We start from the raw sequence: 20,565 nt of genomic DNA, 5'->3' as shown, positions 1-20,565 counted from the left end.
GGAAGAAGCCTAGGTGTCTGAACAACCACCCAGATGGCATAGCCCCTCGCACCTCAAGGTTATTAGGGCGAAGAGGAAGAAACACTTATCTTCCTCTAACCACCATGTTGTGAGGGCTTTTTGTTCCCACAACTTAGCAAATCCCTAAAGCAATAAATCAGCAAGTGATGATTGTACACAAGATGTTCCCTGACAGCCTTGCTCTTCAATCTGTTCCACTTCTGGGAAAAGTGACTCCATTATTCTACTTGTTCAAACCAAAAGTTTGAAATCCTCCACTTCTGTCTTTCTCTTGCATACCATTTCCAGTCCAATCCATTATTAAAAAGTCCTGGCTGATCTTCTGACACAGTTCTCAAATTTGACCATTTTTTATCACCTTCACTTTCACCAGCATTCCCCAAGTCAGCATTAACCCTTCATGACTGCTACTTAAGCTTCCCAGCTGATAGCCATGCTTCCCTCCCTGCTACCACAGAATTTCCACGGCCACAAGGAAGCCATATGTTAGAGCATGTCGCGCGTCCGCTCAAATTCTCCGGGCTATTCCGATCTTGATTACAAGACAATAATAATAAAAGTACTTAACATGGCCTACAAGGCCATTTGGAGCTCTGTGATATCATTGATTTTCTTACTGACTCCCCACCCCATAATCCATCTCTCCACTCCAGCTACACTGGCTTCCATACTGTTCCTTGAACATGTCAACCACAACCCGTTTCAGGTCTTCGCACATTTGTTTTCCCTTTGGCTGAAATGGTCCTCCTCCAGACATCAGCATGGAACACTGTCACCTATTCATTTCTCTGCTTCCGTTCAATGCTCAACTCACAAAGGCCTTCCTCTACTACTATGCATGACATCACAATTCCTTCCCCATCCTGCATGTCATTCTCTATCCCCTTACCATGCTTTGGTTTTTCATAGCATCTATCACCAACCGATTACACACATATGCACGCACACACACTCACATGTATATACATTATAAATATTTGTTTCATATCTTCCCAATTAGGGAATAGCACAATGTTAACAGACATTTTGTATTCATTGGTCTCTACTATAACCCAAATGCTCAGAACAATCAAGCAATGCCTGGCACACAGTATATGCAAAATAAGTACATCTTTTTTTAATATAATTTATTGTCAGATTGGCTAACATACAGTGTGTGTAAAGTGGGCTCTTGGCTTTTGGGGTAGATTCGCATGGTTCATCATTTACATGCAACTCCCAGTGCTCATCCCAACAAGTGCTATTCTCAACGCCCATCATTCATTTTCCCCTCTTCCCTACCCCCATCAACCCTCAGTTTGTTCTTTGTATTGAGATCTCTTATGGTTTGCCTCCCTCCCACTCTAGGTATAACTATTTTTCCACTTCCAAAGGATACAGGAGTGCAAAATAAGTATTTCTTAATAAATTGCATGAATGAATGAAACACAGTGTGACCAGAGTGCTTATACAGAGGGACACAAAGAAGTTACAGTAACTTCAGAAAGGAGAACCCAGCCCAGTAGAGAGGTGTCAGAGAAGGCTTCTTAGCAGAACTACCTCCTACAGTGACTCTAAAGAGCAGTGATGTCTTAGCGTGTGTATCCCAAGCACACAGAGACAAGAGAACATTCGAGAAAGTTGAACCAAAGCCACAGAGGGACGAGTGCAGAATCTAGTAGGGAAGCAGGGGCAGAGTGAGTGATGGCTACCCCTAGACATAGGACTTGATGCTTGACATATATATTATTTGACACACGAGGCAATGAGGATTTCTAAGTTTGAGAATGTCTTTAAGCTTACTTAGCTAGTGCCGTGGCAAAATCAAGATTCAAGTCCCTATCTGCCAAGCCCCAAAACCCAGCTCTCTTGATTTCACTGCAGTCTTCTAAGGAGTTTGGAATTTATCATTGAAAAGCCATGGAAAATGGTAAGCAAGGAGATAACATGAACTCATTGGTCTTTTGGAAAGGTTGTGTTCATGGTAGTGCAGAGAATGCATCAAAGCAGAAGCAGTCCAGGGACAGCAAGATCTGTAGGAATTGGTAGGGAAATTTAGGCAAGAAGTTCTAAAGACCTGAAATAAAGCAGTAATTGACAGGGATATATGACAGCAATAAGCTACACAGGATCTGAGAATAAGCAGACATGGGGCTGGGAACAACCTCCAAGGTTCCAGGGTAGAGCAGTGTTGCAGAGAAATTAAGTGTCAGCCAGGAAGCTTGAAAATGCAGGAAGGCACAAAGAGGGTGACTCCAAGCATTTCAGGCTGGTCACACAGCCACTTACTGGATGGACCTGGACTCCCAGGATTAACGGCTCATTCCAATGGCCATTCCTCCAAGAAACCTAACTAAATGGCTAAATCTTACAACATCAAGCACACACAGACAAAAGACAGAGAAGCCTACTAGCTCACAGTCTGGTTATGTCAAAAAAAAAAAAAAAGTCTACACTTTGTGAGAATGTGAAACAGAATGTCCTGTTGTAGATAATACTAAACTTGCATCAAAAACAAGTTCTAAAATTGAGTTCTCATTCCAATATAATGTCATATGTGTTCTCAATTAGACTAAGCCTTTTATCTTCTAACGTTACTTATCTCCTAAGGGCTGCCTTTGGGAGAAGAAACCAGAAACTTGACTTCCCAAGAAAAATAAATGAAAGCAACAAGTTTTTTTTTTAACTTCTCCCAAAATAATGCTTAAGAGGATGGTGGTAAGATACCAAAAACAAGCAAATGCACCTGGAAGTGAAAACGCCCTTTGCAAAACATACCATGAGAGAAATACATTGAGATGTCAAACATTTGCTTAGCAATAAGAATTTATAAAGAGATATCCAAATGACAGGACAATTTCAGTTTATACATGCATTGAGGGGACCACACTTTGATCACATGTAAAATAACATATTCTCTTTTCTCATTTGAAAGCATCTATGATATTAGATGAACCTTTCAAATATAAAATGCTAAATTTTCTAGAATTATTTTATGTAAGTTCTAAAGACCTGAAATAAAATATAAAACCACTTTCTTCTCCAAAAATGCTGATTGGATTTAAAGGAGAGTTAATTCCTTTACTCCTTTAAAGCTGTAATTAAAATTACAAAAAAAAAAAATCAGCATCCTACTACACTAAGTCAAGATAATCACTGGGGAACCCGATTAAATTCCGAAATCTTGAACATTAAAAAGTGTCCAAACAGAACCCAGAAGATGCATCAAGGATACCTTTCAAACGGTGAAGTGGAATGTAATTAACAGAATAATAAGCACTTCAATGCAACTGACTTGCCCACTGTTAATCAGTATTGGCTATTTGCTTGAGATTTAAATATCCGCCTTAACAGAAATTTTTGTTTCTAACTTACCAGGACTTTATTTAAAAGGCATTTGTTACAAACTTCCAGTTACAAAAGAAAGAAGCCCCATAGATATAAAGCACCGCATGGTGGCTACAGTTAACAACACTGGATGGCTTAGCTGGAAGTTGCTAAGACACCAAATCTTAAAAGTTCTCATCACAAGAAAAAATGGAACTATGTGCGGTGATGGATGTTACTAGACTTCTTGTGGTCATCATTTCACAATAGCAGAAATATCAAATCCTTATGTTATACACCTAAAATGAACACTATACTACAATAAACAAAAATGATGTTAATATACAAAAAACTAATAAAAATAAAAGATCTTTGTTTTGTAGCATGAGCCTGTGTATGCTACTATTTAGGGATGAAGGAGTCAATATCTGATACTTTAAACCGTAAACTAATCCAACATGTTTCCTGAAACAAGCATCCAGTTGGCCATATTTGTCTTCTGGTCACATGGCTTAAGGTGGTGGTTCTCAAACTCAGTGTCAGAACCACTTTACACTAACAAAAATTACTGAAAAGTTCAAAAAGATTTTGCTTATTTGGGTTATATATATTGATGTTTATTCCATTAGACCTTAAAACAGGAAATTTCTTAACACGTGTATTCACTTGAAAAAAATAAACTTACACATGTAAAAAAAATTTTTTCTAAAATTAACTAAATTTTAAAAATAAAAATGTTAATAACAAGCATGCCATTGTTTTCTACTTTTTGAAAATCCAATTGATGTAGATAACTGCATCCTCTGCTTTCGCATCCTACCTGCAGCTATATCACACACATATCCTGTTGCTTCTAGAAAATTCTACCATACACACATGGGAGAATGAAACCAAAGACAAATAACATGCTCCTGTTATAAAGACCTCAAGCTTTGACCTCAAAGAGTCCCTGCAAGTTTCTCCAGACCAGACTTCAAGAACTGCTCTTTCAAAAATGTTAGTGGGATTATATTAGAAGCAATTTTAGTTTGCTACAGAGATTTTACATTAAAGACTTTTAAGACACTTATGAATATCTCAATCTATGACATCTGTTAAATTACCAAAATTCACCCATTTAATCGGTGGCAGGTAAAACAACCACTCTAACCACAAGAGAATTTTGGTCAGTCTTCCCTCTCTGTCTTGTTTTATTAACAAGAGGCTTCCACCCCCACATTCAGACCTCTCCCCTGGGCTGTCACACAGGTGTCACCCACATGGGCTCTCCAGTGGCATGAACTTCACACTGTCAGGAAGGAGCTCCTGAGAGCACCTAATCACCAGGAACTCCTCACACTTCTCCCCATCTCAGAACAAGGCACCACCACTCACCCAACCTCTTAAATCAACAGCCTAAAACTCCTTCCCAATTTCTCTTTCTCTCATCCCATATCACATCTTTAAGCTGCCAAAATTCACCAGCTGCCCCTAACACCCCATGCCATCATCCCAGCCCAAGCTAGCATTCCACTTTGCTTGGATTCCTGCTGTCCCCAGCCTCCCGAGCGGACCCCTGCAGATCCCACCACTCTACACAGTACTTGTAAGCCACCCTTGATTATTAGTGGAATCAATTTCTTCTGCTCATAAAACCTAAATCTTCTCAGGTCGCATCTCAACCTAAGCTCCAATGCTCTCTAAAATGTCTTAGAATAAAAGGGGACATCCTCCAGTGTCCTGCAAGTGACCTTGCCAACCTCAACTCATAACAGTGGCTTCTTTCTCTTCACCATGCCAAGCTTTCTGCACCTCATCACTTTACTACTTACAGGTGTCCTCATCTGGAACCTCTATCCACACTTTTGTGTGTCCGGCTCTTTCTTGTCACTCAGGTCTCAGCACAAATGATACCCTCTCGGGAAAGCCCTCCCTGACCCACCCAATCATTGCCAGACCCACTTTATGATTCTCTCTTCCATCACCCTGTTTTATCAATTTACTCATAGCCCCAATAACTATCCACAACTATAGTGCTTATTTTCATGAATGTTCATTGTCTTTTTCCCCTACCATCATCACCAGGATGTAAGGTCTGGAAGACATGGACTGTGTATGTCTTATTCACTATCCTGCCCTCAGTGGCTCCTGAGACACAGTCAGCACTGAGAAAGTATTTGTAGGAATTGAACAGCAGACATGATTAAATAATCAGGTGGATTGATAGGTGAATCATAATAAAGAAACTATATTGCCAAAAGAATTCCATTAAATACTTTCTTTGCTATCCTCAATTGTGGGAGGATTTACAAAGAATTTCATGTGTTCATGGACGACACTCAGTCAAATCCACACTCTGCTTTATCTCCAACACCTTTTCTACTTTTGTAGAAACTCGCCATATGGTAGTTTAGCGATGGCTATGTAGATATGGAACTTAATTCTCAACACAAAGAAAAATCTGCTGAAACACTCTTCCTTTTTCATGTGACTTTGACCTCTAGAATCGATGTAAGAAATAAAAACTTAAATTCACAGGATTAATGAAAAGCTGTGTCAAGGCTTTCCATAGAAGTTATCTTAATTTTCTTTTAAGAAAATGGCATAAAAACTGTTCTAAAAAAACCTATTAATTATTTTTCTTTGCAGACTAATTTTTGATTCACTGAAGAGCTTTATCAATACTTATGATGAAATTTTGTTACTCTTCTATTTTTCTTATAAATTTGAATTTTACCATTGATAGAACCCTGTAGATTATATTAAGAACACGATCATCTCCTAAAATAGAATGTGAACTCTGGGAAGAAATAGTTTCATGTAAATTCATATACATACATGCTGACTGTGCACATACACAACAGGCTGTCAATAAAAATCTCTGCACTGGAAATACTGGAGCAAATTATACAAACCTTTAAAAAGTGACTTCAATTTAAGGGCACATACCATCATTGATGGGACATTGGGGACACCATGAATCTATAGTAAGAATATTGCTTAAGGTATTAAATATTCTAAAACAATATTCTAAAACAATCTGAAATGCAATATAATAAAAGAATAATACAAAATGAAGCTCCAAACACGAATCAAATCTAAAATATTACACTGAATTATATTCTTCTAACTGTATAAATGAAAAAAATTTGATGACTATGTGAATGGCTTTCAGTAAAAGGTATCATAACGGGCTGTTAATTAAAATCTAATGGAAACAGATGCTCACTCCCCCTTTTTGCCAGTGGGAAATAAGTGATATTTTAAAGAAGCATGATCAAGTTTTGAAGGAAAATTATAAATACATTGATGATTAATTATGATTTTGTGAAAAGTTTTAGCTTTCCTCTGTAAATACACCATTGCATCTTGGTATTGGTGACATGGAAGACCACCTTTCATAATACTTTGGCCACATTCACCAAAGACTTTTTCTAGTACAGCTTCCCTGTTGATAAATGAATAAAGTAACTTAATTGGCTTTGATAATGAAAGGGACACAAAGTAACCTAAGTGTTGTTGTTAAGTTACATAAAATAGCCCTCAGTAAATAGAGAGTGAATATTCTGTCTTGTTTTAAAACCATTGGCTTCCACATATTCTTATGAATAACTAAAAGGTGGCTTCATCAACAGCTTTGGTGCAGTTGGGCAAATAATGCAGAAAGAATGGTACTATATAAATCATTAGCATGAATAGAGTCAATAATAACTTCTTTATATTTTAAATGTGCATAAAACGTGAATTTTCAGGATAATTTTAAAACCATCTTAAATCATCTATCATAACATTGTATCTCTGTGGACTACTTAAGAAGCTTCAGCACAAAAATATTTTCATTTTCATCAGAAAGGAGTTTATAGAAGAGCCTAGATATACAGATCAAACTCAGACTTCAACCTTCCAAAGCTACAGTAGTTAATTTCAGATAAAGTATGTGCTATTACAGGCTGCATTTCTCAAATGCAGAGTCATGGGATAATTCCAATAAGGACTTCAGAGACCAATTCCAATTGGCCTTTTGTCCCAGGTGGGGGTAGGGGCTGTTGCCATGGCAGCCACACCAGGCTGCTTCTTTGTGCTGGGAAGTAGTAGCTCCTATCTGCCCAGCCCTTTGAGCATATGCCAACACAAATGCTAACCATTCAGGGATTTTTCATTAGAGGAATTGATATTAAAAGCATTAGTCTATCAAGCCCCCCACAAAAATCATTTGAAATCTTGTTAAAAATCTCTGCAGTAATACATCTATGTGATTTTAAATTGAATCCACAATGTCAGAAGCCTGTTTCAGGATCACAATGCAAACCAGTCAACAGTTCCACATAACGATGGCCAAAGAAAGTTGTACCTCATTAGCAGAAACTCAATGCGTTATCACACTACTGCCAAAAAAAGTTACTAATCCATATTTTCTTTCCATTTTTTCAGCTACGCTATTTTCATTTTTCATGTTCACTGAAAATGCACTTTTAAACTTTAAAATCTGGTATTCTCTCAGAATTGCAGAATGGAGAGATGGATATTGTAGCAAAATGAACCAGCACAGAAATAAAACCCATAACTGTTATGAACTAATAATAAGAAAAAAATACTTGTACCTTTTTAACATAACCTCTGATCTTCTTTATCAGTTTTAGATTCTTTTTTTTTTTTTTTTAAGAATGCCTTCCAACATTTTTGGTCAAAAAATAAAGCACGGTAAATTTCAAGTATTTTTGCTTTCAGGAGTCCTCAAAAGTAAGAAGCCACACTATTTTCCTCCTTAATGTAATAAATTCAATTCCACCATCAACAGTTTGAAATCAATTCCACCGTTAATAGTTTAGAAAGAGAACGGAGGACTATGGTTAGTAGAACCACAGTGTGATAAGGCTACTTTTACAAAACCACACAAAGACTTAAGTAGCCTAATGAGTAATAAGAACATTATCCTTCAGGGGCACCTGGGTGGCTCAGTCAGTTAAGCATCCAACTCCGGCTCAGGTCATGAGTCCTGTGCTGACAGCTCGGAGCCTGGAGCCTGCTTCAGATTCTGTGTCTCCCTCTCTCTCTGCCTCTCCCCCTGCTCATGCTCTGTCTTTCTCTCCTTCAAAAAATAAATATTTTTTTAAAAAATAACATTACACTTCAAAATGTGTCCACTTTTCAATAAACTATGTCCTTAAAACATCTGGTTAATTTTTCTTGACTTTTACAACAAATGCCATTACTTTATGACGGTGCATAAACGCACACCTTTATATTTATTAGCAACAAAGGAAAAAGGTATCTCTCTGCGTAATCACCTATCCCTAGTCGTCAAATTTGTAACTAACTGCCTTGGAATTATTTCCCAATATAAAACGTACCCTCACACAAAAAAGACAAAAAAGAAAAAAGCAAGCATATTCAAAAATATGTATTCCTCTCTAAGAATAATTTATAAAGAATTCTTAAAATATACTGGGGGAAAAGAACATAGAAGCAAAAATACATTGCCTTCCCAGCTTCCTGCTTTGAAGAGGGCAACTCTCATTTAGATTATAAATGTGGATATATTCCTTGATAGATAATTTCTCTTACACCTGACATATACATGCCTTCATGGACAAAAAGGATTTCTTACAACGATACCAAAAGCACAAACCAAGAAGACTGATATATTTGACTACAGTAAAATTAGTAACTTCTATCCATCAGACAATATCACAAACCAGTAAAAATTAAAGGTATAGATTGAGAAAGATATTTTGCGATGCATGTAACCAACATAAATGAAAATCTGAAATAGGTAAAGTCAACCAATCCAAAGAAAACAGGCAGAAGACTACAACAGACGCTCCACAAAAGAACCACAGACAGATCACAGACATATGAAGGGATGTTCAAACTCATTAGTAATCTAGAGCAAAATAACTGGAAACAATCCAAATATAATCATTAGCAGAAATGATAAACAAATTGGGTTATACAGCACAACATCAAATTGAATGAAAATAATTAAGTAACAAATTATGCAACTGGGTGTTATATGGAAACCAGCTTGACAATAAAGTATGATAAAGAAAAAATCATGCAGTATAATTACATTTCTATCATAGAGTACAGAAACCCTTAAAAGTAACAACGCACATTGCATGTACAGTCAAGTTTTTGAGAGGAAGCCTTTGGAGGGCCAGGTGCTCACAGACTAGCTACTAGGATACCCGTTCATACACCCACAGACTGAGAATGTGGGAATTTAGGGAAGGGACAGAGATGCGTTCCGATTCAGCCACAGGGAATCCTTCCTCCACTCCCGCAAACTTCCTCCAAGCAGGTGCCACTTAGTCATTGCTGGAATGCATCCTGAGATGCTGTTCTTGCCACCAAATCAGCCTGCTCATGTCACTTTTGGAGCATGTTATTGGCAGCATATTGATTCCAAAGTCTTCCCTAGAACTGGCATCCCTTTGCTCATCTAGATTCATGAAGAGTAACTCCCTTTTCAAGAGACCGCATTTTCAGTGTCTAAAACATTATCCTTTCTTCCTAAACTTCCCGTCTGTATATGTATAGTACTTCCTGGACCTGGTCAAGTATATCAAAGGGTTTTTTGAAGCTTGGCACCCCAAAATAAACATGATACCCCATGGCATCTAAATATCTCAGTCCCTTGTCTTCACCACTGACTCCATAACTGAAATATAGTTTAATATGTAATTCTCTTGGCTTTGGATAACTTCTTATAAATTGACATCTGTTTTGTTTTTCTATAAGCAGGGCATAGGTTTGCTCTTTAACATGAACTTTACAAGCAAAGTCCAATGAAAGAAGCTCAAAATAACTTTAAGTGCATTGGTATTTTAACTATTCTAAAGATAGCTTTCAGATTAACATGAAAAACTCATAAGGCCAAAAGACAACACCTGATTTTGGAGAATAAAACTTTTTGTTTCTCATGCTAAAATTACTGAGAGAGCTCATTCATTCATATAAAAATGCATTCAATTCTCTCATATTCTCAGCTAGTGTTCTGAATGCCAAATGACACAGTGAAGCTCATCATTAATGTTCAATTTTATATAAAATCCCTCTTTGAATGTCAGCTTTCATACATCATTTAATTATATAAAGATAGCGAGAATGATTCAGGGGGAGAGGGGAACAGAGTTATAAGTATCAAGTTGTATGAGATACTTTCGAAAGGTAGCCAGCACGATGTCCACACTTAAGAATAAACAGTGTGAGACATCAATCTAACAGGCACACCTGGTGTCAACCCATAGAGTGTAGAAGGGAGCAGGTAACCCCAAGGCTTTGTCTTCAGAAGGAAAAAGGGCAATCTTGGTGTAGTAGGAACAGAAAGGTGAGGCTCGTTCCTGATTAGCATCCATGTACAAAGTCCATACTAAAAGTGTGCAAAGAACTTCTTTAAAAAGCTTGTGAGAAAAATAAAGATCAATGCCATTCATTTTGTGCAGAAAAAATAGGTCCTTCAAGGTGCACAGCAGAGTTGAGTCCCAAACAGTAAGGATGCAGAGGTGTACCAAGATTCAGCCAAGTCATAGCTGCTCTTTCAATAAGGAAGAGGGAATGGGTAAGAGGAGAGGAGTCAAAGGTCAAAGATCAATGGAGAGGTCAATAGTGGTTCAGTGTGCAAAGGGAGCTGGGAGTCTGAAGTAAGAGGTATTTATAGGAACGCCTGGGTTATTCTCTTTTGGAACTATTGGCATTCAAGTTCTATTCTTTCCTTGAAAATAATCAAACCACTTACTTTATCCTATGGTTTAATGCTGTATATATTCTATGGGCTTTCCAAACTTGAATAATAATACATAATACATAATAAATATGTCACACGAGTACCCCTAATCTGTACTTTGAAAGTTAACACTGGCTAGTCACCATGTATGGGAACTCTAGAGCACATGCACCTCAACATACTGGTTGTATGATCCTGGGTAAGTCATTCACCTTGTCTATCATCAGGTCTTCTAGCTATTAACATGCAGATAATATAATACCTACTTCTTAAGGGGTGTTCTGAAGATTAAAATTTAATACCTATAAAATGATTGAACAGTACCTGGTATTTATAAGTAGGTGGTAAAAAGCTATTATCATTAAAGAATTGATAATTTCATAACCTCATAAAGGGATGGATAATTTCATTAAAGAGTTTAACTTAAACCTCATAACCTCATAAATGAATGGATAATTTCATTAAAAAGTTTAACTTAAAATAGCCAACACTCAAAGAACACTAAATAGATAACTCACTGTTTTTTAGAAAGTAAAATATAATCAATCTGCTCCCACAAAGGAATATCACAGAAAACATGCAAAACCAGTATCACTAAGCATCAACCACTATGATGGATACAAATTCAACATTTTTCAGTAAGCAAATACTCAATTAGACTCATGGAAAATATATTTTAATCACACCACCATCAAAGGTCATAAGTCAGACTCTGTTTTATGTTGGATGATAGGAGACTAAAATATACCTTTATGATAAGAAAAGGGAGGGCAAGAATGTAAGGATAGTTTCAAATTTTACACCATAATTAAAGCCAATGTCTAAGAAAATAAACTATATTCAAGAACTTTATAAGATTCATTTATATAGTCGAAACATAATTATATATGTGTAGAGAGAGCCTTAGCAATTTAACCTACTTACACTGCTGCCTTAAGAAACCAACTCCAAACAATTCTGATTAAAACTTAAAATTGAAACTTCTCCGAGCAAGCAATTTTAAGTATCTGAAAGTCACACAACTCGTTTTGCTTGAAAATACATGATAATATATTTACACTATCCCCAGATGATTTTTCCCGTCATTCTAATTAGTGAAGTCTTACCATATGACTATTCTCTTTTGCTAAAACGATGAGAAATTCTGGCATTTAGGTGCACAATCATACTTGGGACCCTGCCCGGCTAAAATAAAAATCACTTAAGGCGCATGTTCAACAGCATTCTACAAAGAAACTTCATGTAAGTAAAGAGAGACTGAGAAAATTGGTCTGCTTTTCCATGTAAACTCTCCGGGTATTTCTCTGAATATCTGGATAATAAGCAAGTTTGTGAATGATCCTTTACAGCCCACTCATCCATTGTTGCTATGGTATACTCTTTATAAATATTAATGTGTGCAGATGAAAAAGAATCCATCTATATCAAGAACGTTGCTCTCTAAATTTTGAGATTAAATATGCTGATAAATACCTAATTAAACAATGAAACATTTCTTCAATTAAAACTTATAAAAATTTAAATGATGTTGTCTTTTTTTAATTTGAAATTATTTTGACATGAGGATATTAGCATAAGATCAACCAAAGTTACACTAAACCGGTTAGAATTACAGCTTGGGGACAGATCGGCAACAGGTTATAAGATTACAGTCATTTTACTGAGTTTAACTGAAGGCAATCAACGGCATCGCTGCAAAGTATGTGACTCTGAATAATGATATACTATTTACAACCCTGTTTTAACAAAGATAATTAAGATGACTTGCTATTTAGTCAATCCAGCAGTAAAAGGAAGATAAATAAAATTTATTAAAATTAGCTTGTAGCGATGCAGGAAAAATTAGTATATTTACCTTTGCCTAGGAAAGCCTGTCTTTGGTATTTCTTCTTTATTTTGTCATAAATATGTTCATGTGTATGTTTCTGTGTGTGTGTGTGTGTGTGTGTGTACGTGCACAAAATTCTTGTTTTCCTATCTCAATATCCCCTTGTCATGTATCATAAAATGGACTGACTTTACATCACAGTACTTAAGCATTAGCTTTACAACAAAGCATTTAAATTATAGGATATCAAGGAAAAGACTAAATATTACCCAAGGGCTCTGTACTCTTTTGAGAGGCAAGTGCTAGTGGATTTTCAACTGTACTCAGAATCGTTACATCACGGTAGGTGGAGCTATGACCTTGTTGCTGTCTTTATTTGGAGATGAACCATGGTTTAAGCAGGTGCACACAGAGGCAGAATTGGCAGAGAGTGGAGCTGAAATGGTTAATTTAATGGTTAATTTTATCAACTTGCTAGGCCATGATATCCAGATAGAATTGGTCAAACATTATCCTAGATCCTTCTGAGAAGGTATTTGTTAGATAAAATTAGCATATAAATCCATAGACTTTAAGCCACAAATTACCTTCCTAATGTTGATGGGCTTCATCCAATCAGTTGAGGGCCTCAATAGAAGAGACTGACCTCCACTGAAAAAGAAGGAATTCTGCCAGCAGTCAGCCTTCAGATTTGAACTGTAGCATCAACTCTTCCCTAGATCTCGAGCCTGCTGACCTTACCATGTAGACTTTGAGTTTGCCAGTACCACAATCATATGATCCAAATCCTTAAAATAAATATCTATCTATCGATACCTACCTACCTACCTACCTACCTACCGGCTCTGTTTCTCTGGAGAACCTAACACATAGCCCAACAGTTAAAAGCTGGAGCTCTGAATCCAGATTACCTGAGTTCAACACTAATTCTACTATAAACTAGTTGGGAGACCCAGGCAAATTACTTAACCTCATTGGGCCTCTGTCTCTTCATCCATAAAGAAAAAAAAATAAATATTATCACTTACGTCACGGGGTTGTTTTGAACATTAAATACATTTTATACATGCAAAGTATTTACAAAAGCATGCTCATTATGTTGAGCATTGTTCTAAGCATTCAATAAACATTAATTATGATTCCTAAGCTTCTAACAAAGTTAGAAGACTGGCTGTTAGTGTTAGAAAACAGAATAGTATGCATCAACAGTATTTTTTTTTAATGTGCAAGGTTGTGTGGAAATCCATTTTCATAAGAGACATTCAACATAAAGGAGAAGTGAACATACAGGTTTTCAAAATATCCATTTCTCGAATGGATTTTCAATAATTAGCATTTGCAAATAGTTGAAGTAAGGTGTACCTTGCTTTATACAACAGGTATGTTCTTATAAACGTGCCTGACAATGAATTATCTGAAAAATCAACTATGAAACCGCCAATAGACTGCAATCTAAGAAACACTTCAACTTGGTTTGTAACTGTTAGCACTTCTTAACCTGTCACTCTATATTTCTAGGTTACACTCTATATATTTCTCGCCTCTTTCTCATACATTTTGCTCACTACCTACATATATTCTTGCCCTAGAATTTCATCTCTTTCCCCTGAAATGGTCCAGCAAATGAATATTGTTTGTGTTTTTGTTTATTGCATCTTGCTTTTATCCAGAAGAAAGCCTCGCTGAACATTTGTCTCCTTTTGCCCTGGGGAGAAACCTTATAACATTGGCACAAAAGCTGAAAATATCTAAAGAAAAAAAATGATAGAAATTGTGATTTAAAAGCTGAATGCCTAATTTGTGTCAAAATAAAAGATGACAAAGGAAATTAAATGGTGAATGACATACACAGGAAGAACATTTCTTATATCCTGTCAGGTATTTGATGGAAACAATATCACTTGTTGCTATTTTATAACATTTTACACTGTACATTAAACATTTAATCAAATTGTTTTTGTTAACTTCATAGCAATCTCGTAAAAACAGAAAGAGCAGGACATTCCAATGTCAGCAGTAAGGACAATTTGGGCCAGATAATTCCTTGCTGTGAGCACCTACCCAGCAAAGCCGTGTTCCTGGTTTTTACCCACAAGATGCCAGTAGCCTCCCTGCCCAGTCTGTCCCCACTGCAACTGTGACAACCAAAAATCTCCCCTGGTATTGTCAAATGTCCCGTGGAGGGACAAAATCACCACCAGCAGAGAACCACTGTCAGAAACAAGTAATGCCTTTTTTATATATATAAATTAGGCAAAACGCAGACAAGTTAAGTCACTTGTCCAAATACGCCCCTTTCTCTTAACGACCTATGAGCTTGACAATTCTAGAAGACCACCATGACTGCCAATCACCAATCACCACCTACAGAATGACTATGATTTCTGTACGGCAACGCTGTGATCTCACAGGCGTTTCTGAACTCACTGTCTCCTTGGCAGATCTGGTCATCATCTCAGGCTTTTGTTTCCTCCCAGAAAGAAAACATGGCATTACAAGCTCCAAGCTAGAAATAAACATTAGGAAAATCTGTCTAGGCATAAAATAAATTTGTACGGTGCCTCCTTGCTTTTTTTTTTCCCAAGCAGTTTCTATCTTAATTTGTGCAAGATTTATGAAACAATCTATCACTCTTATTAATTAGGCAGCTAATAGGCCATCCAACCGGTCTGATTTATCTCTTTCACACACATACAAAACACTGAAAACATTCTCTTTTTATAGAAGCATGAGAGCAGGAAACCCAGTCATATCCTGAAAATTAAAAGTAGAGTTGACACTTTGATTATCTGACCAGAAATACTTTCCAACGGCCTCAGGCTTCCCTGGAAGCTTCGTGAGGTTGCTCAACGGACCTGACAGTGTGCAGACGTAGAGTGTAATAAACAGCATTTCTTTCATTCACTCTCTCACCCTTTCCCCATGTCTAAAAAAACTACATGATTCTCAGATTTCTATTCTAAACACAAACCCTTTGTACAACTAGTCAATCACTGTATCTAAGTCAGGTCCCATCCCTTTTCAAACTCTCAACAACCAAAGAGGGAAATGTGGAACTTTCCCATGCAACACTGCCATCTGTGTGCAGGCTGATAAGAGGAAAAAGGAATATTTGAATGTCAAAGGCTCAGGGTTACAAACCATACCTTCCATAACATACACCAGCGACCCCACATCTCCTTCTTTGATGATGCAACTGTCTTTGCCATATTCCACCGGGTACATACAATCCACAATCTCCTGGATCTGCGACAGCTCCAGGTTCTTCATAAAGTCATTGTCAAGGATAGCTTCCTTTATGAGATCCTTGGACCTAGGGAAACAGAGGGAAGATTTATTGGCACCTCTGACAAGCGTTCTCATAGTCTGTGAAGTTTAGCAGAGCCATCCAGCATTCTGGCACACTACAATGCGTTTTCTTGTTAGGAATCCAAGCATATTCTGAAAGACTTGAGAACAAAGTAATTCCGTGGCAGTAGGAAAGGCACAGAGAAAATTTCCTTTAAATACAGTATTATTTAATGCACGTGTGACCAACCAACAAACAAGCAGAAGTAGAAATTCCATTTTGTTTCAGAATGTTTTCTAATCACAAAGATTGTGAGAAAGCCAGTAGATAAGCATTTTAACTTGAAGTTTGCAGCTTAGTTTAAAAATGAATGTAAACAAGATACAAGAAACCTAACACTTCTTTTTAATTGAAAAAATTTTTTTAATGTTTATTTATTTTTGAAACAGAGACAGAGAGGAGAGAGAGGGAGCATAAGCAGGGGAGGGGCAGAGAGAAACGGAGTCAGAATCCGAAGTAGGCCCCAGGCTCTGAGCTGTCAGCACAGAGACCAACGCAGGGCTCAAACATACGAGCCGCAAGATCATGACCTGAGCCAAAGTTGGACACTTAACTGACTGAGCCACCCAGGTGGCCCGAAAAAGATTTTATGGCACACACTTATCACTATTTTTACATATTATAAAAGAACATCAGTATATATTGTACCATATATCATTATAGTAAAAAATTACTTGTTTACTTATTTTTATGTGTGCCTTCCACTAGATTTTAAAATCCATGTGGGTGGAGATCATTTTTAGTTTTATCTCTACGCCAGGTGTTAACAACAATGCCAGTTACAGTACAAGTGCTTGAGGATAATATTTTGGTTAAAAATATGGTAATGATAGGACTCTGAATTAGCTGTTTGAAACAACTGGTAGAAATGTGATAGTTCTTTATCCACAGCCAACATATTTTTAGAGACAATCTATTTCTTGAAGCAGTTTAGAGTGAGGTAACAAGGAAGGTAAAACTCTATTGAACAAAATGATTTTAAACAGGGCATGATTTAGACATGGATTAAAAAGGTAGTCCATGGGAAAGATATTTACAAATTCTATAACTGGTATTCAATCGTCACCCAAGAAAGTTTTGTAGAACTTAAAGATGGTGGTAATTTGAGTCTCTCAGGAATAAGAAGTTCCAAATGACTTCCAAAGGATACAAAAATTAAAGAGAAACTATGAATATTTTGTCAGGAGGAGCACAAAGGGCTGCTTGAGATAAAATAAATCAAAGAACTTAACAACACAGAGAGAAAGCAACACGTTTGGAATTTTATATTAAGAGTCTTCATTTGGGAGGGTGTCTGGGTGGCTCAGTCGGTTAAGCGTCTGACTTCAGCTCAGGTCATGATCTCATGGTTCATGGGTTCGAGCCCCGCATCAGGCTCTGTGCTGACCGCTAGCTCAGAGCCTGGAGCCTGCTTCAGATTCTGTGTCTCCAGCTCTCCACCCCCTCCTGACTCGTGCTCTGTCTCTTAAAAATAAACATTTAAAAAAAATGTTTAAGGGTCTTCATTTAAAAAGTATTTGACTACACACTGGTCCATGTCCACATCTGCTTCACAAGTGGTTCTCAGAGAAATAACCTGAGTAGCAAATACTGACTAGAGCCCTAACTCTCCCCACTTTGGGGTGCCATTTCTTCTAGACCTCAGAGTCCAACTGGACTTTAGCCATCACACATTATGCTTTGTAATGGCTTGGCATTCAGTAATAAAAAGGTACATATGAAAAATAAACACAATTGAAAAATTACCAGTATGAAAAATATACTTACAAGGGACTGTTACAATGCAACGAAAAACTTTTATGAAGAATGTTAACAGCATGGGGGAAGTTCTTAAACTATATTTAGGTGAAAATGCAGAATACGGAATTACTTTTAGAGTATGAGAATATATTATAAGAGAAATTAGAGATAGAAAAATTTAGAAAACAAGGAAATTGAGAATAAAGGAAAATCAGGAACGTGTCACCTCAGGTCCATTAGCATGGCCACCATCAAAAAGGCAAGAGGTAACAAATGTGGGTGAGGGTATGGAGGAAAGGAAGCCCTCAGGCACTGTTCGTGGGAATGTAAATTGGTGCAGCCACCATGGAAAGCAGTAGGGAGGTTTCTTAAAAAATTAAAAATAGAACCACCATATGATCCAGTAATTCCACTTCTGGGAATATAACCAAAAGAAACAAAAACATTAACTTGAAAAGATTATCTGCAGCTCCATGTTCAGAGCAGCATTATTTACAATAGCCAAGACATGGAAACAACTGGAGTGTCTACTGGCGAATGAATGAAGAATATGCAGAACGTACACACTTCAGCGCACGTGCACACACACACACACACACACACACACGCCAAATTCATGGAAAAGAGATCGGATCTGTGGTTACCACAGGTGGGGGATAGGAGAAGAAGGAATTAGGAGGAAGGCTGTCAGAATGCAGAGTTGCAACGATATGTTAATATGGGGATGTAAAGGACAGCTTGAGGACTGCAGTTAGCACTGGTGCCCTTCAGAGAAGTAAAAATAATCTCATTTTAATAATTTCATTTAATCTACTTCTCATTGAAATAATGACATTTCATACTCATGTCCTTTATTGGCATATTCAATGTTACCCTTTCTAATAGCTGTTTGTTCATGTGGCCTGTGTTTATAAACTAACGGTAGGAATTTTCACCTAATATAGAGACAGCCAGTTGTTAAGAACTTCGGAATAGACTATTCTAAAAGTGAGACTTTGGGGGCCCCTGCGTGGCTCAGTTGGTTGAGCATCTGACTTCCGCTTAGGTCATGATCTCACGGTTTGTGGGTTCAAGCTCTGCATTGGGCTCTGTGCTGACAGCTCAAAGCCTGGAGTCTGCTTCGGATTCTGTATCTCTCTCTCTCTCTCTCTCTCTCCCTCCCTCCCTCCCTCCTTCCCCCACTCGTTCTCTGTCTTTCTCTCTCTCTCTCTCAAAAATAAGTAAGCATTAAAACAAATTTATGTGAGATGTTCATGTTTGTCTGACAGGGCTTTTCAGCTGCTTGTTTATTCCAGCTTGCCAACACTTTATGCAAAACTCCGTCCCCATCTATGACTATCTTAAGATTCCCTTTCGTAATTATCTTCACCATCTCCGATGTCAAGAATGGCAGTAGCATCTTCAGAGTGTCTCCTGAGATCTACTGTTCTAGGATCATATGTCCAAACACCAAGACCTAGATGATCTTAAGGAAATTAATTTGAATCAAATAAATCAAATAAAGAATCTCTTTGTGTAAAATTCCTTTCTTTTCTTTGTTTGGGCCAAAGAATGAGGACATCAATAGGTTCATATTTTCTCCTAAAATAACACCTAGAGGCCAACAACCCCAGAATCCCAACCTGTTTAGCTACTGATGGCCTCTTACCCTTTGGGAAACACTAATAAATAGTGCTCCATTACAAACCTAAGCCCTAGAAATGCCAGCAGCTTAGAAAAAGAGTCCAGTTCCAAAAAAAAAAAAATAATTAGCTCAATCTACTGATGACTAAAGAAAGCCACTTCTCTTTTCTCCTAAGTAGGACTATTGCTCTGTTTTATGTAGACTTCAGAAATGAGGAAACCCTGAGGTCTAATGCAATCTCTCTGAATTATCCAGATTTTCCAAATGGTAACCACAAAGTCAGTGGAGAAGGAGGAATTCAGGCTGCTCTTGCTTCTCAAATTTCTTTTGAAATGAAGGACATTCAATCTCAAGTCTCAGAAAAAACAAACTGTGGGTCGTTATATATGTGTTTGGGTCACTTCGAAACAAACTGAGAAATATGGGCCCTACGTCTTAGCATCCATCCTCTCACACAGGTCCTGTCCAATAAGATGCCTGTCCCTGAAACGTCACTAACAATCCATCTCAGGCCTCTGTGTGATGTAGCCCAAAGATGTTCTTGGCGGTGAGTAATCCTGACTGCTCTGCCCCTTCATACAAGTTCCCCTTGAGTCCTTTCCCACAGAGGGCTTGAGCCATTGGGTGGCTCTCTTAGTCTCCCCCTGCTCCAACCATATGGACTAGAGTCAATCAGAGCCTCACCTCACTCTCCTGTGAAACTTTCTCTTTCCTGGAGACACATTCTAAAACACTCACTGTACCTAAAATATGATGCTGCACATGATGCCAGTGAGCTTGGTGATCAGTATGGGAGCTGAGAAAAACTGCTATCACAAGTTCCAGAAGGCGGCTATCTGCTCTCACTCAGAGTACATATTTTAACAACATGCTACACAAATTCAGCAGCCTGACCTGGGGGCTGTAAGAAGCAAATACAAGGATCTTGATTTCTATCCTTCCTGCCTGCTTCTGTGTATAAACAATCGATTAGCATTGTTTTTCTTCTGTGC

At 37.5% G+C, this 20,565-nt stretch overlaps 1 protein-coding gene across 2 annotated transcripts in view; it reads right to left on the bottom strand.

Annotated features, from left to right (window-relative positions):
- Positions 1-20,565, bottom strand: part of PRKG1 (protein kinase cGMP-dependent 1) — a 1,238,870-nt gene that overhangs the window by 1,058,519 nt on the left and 159,786 nt on the right. For both annotated transcript variants that reach the window (XM_029931713.1, XM_029931712.1), the window contains exon 2: positions 16,007-16,173. In XM_029931713.1, coding sequence (XP_029787573.1) covers positions 16,007-16,173 — 167 coding nt within the window. The remainder of the gene's footprint in view (positions 1-16,006; positions 16,174-20,565) is intronic.

Source organism: Suricata suricatta, chromosome 2 (assembly GCF_006229205.1).
Source record: "Suricata suricatta isolate VVHF042 chromosome 2, meerkat_22Aug2017_6uvM2_HiC, whole genome shotgun sequence".
Taxonomy (NCBI): Eukaryota; Metazoa; Chordata; class Mammalia; order Carnivora; family Herpestidae; genus Suricata; species Suricata suricatta.
This window is presented reverse-complemented; position numbering and strand designations above follow the sequence as displayed.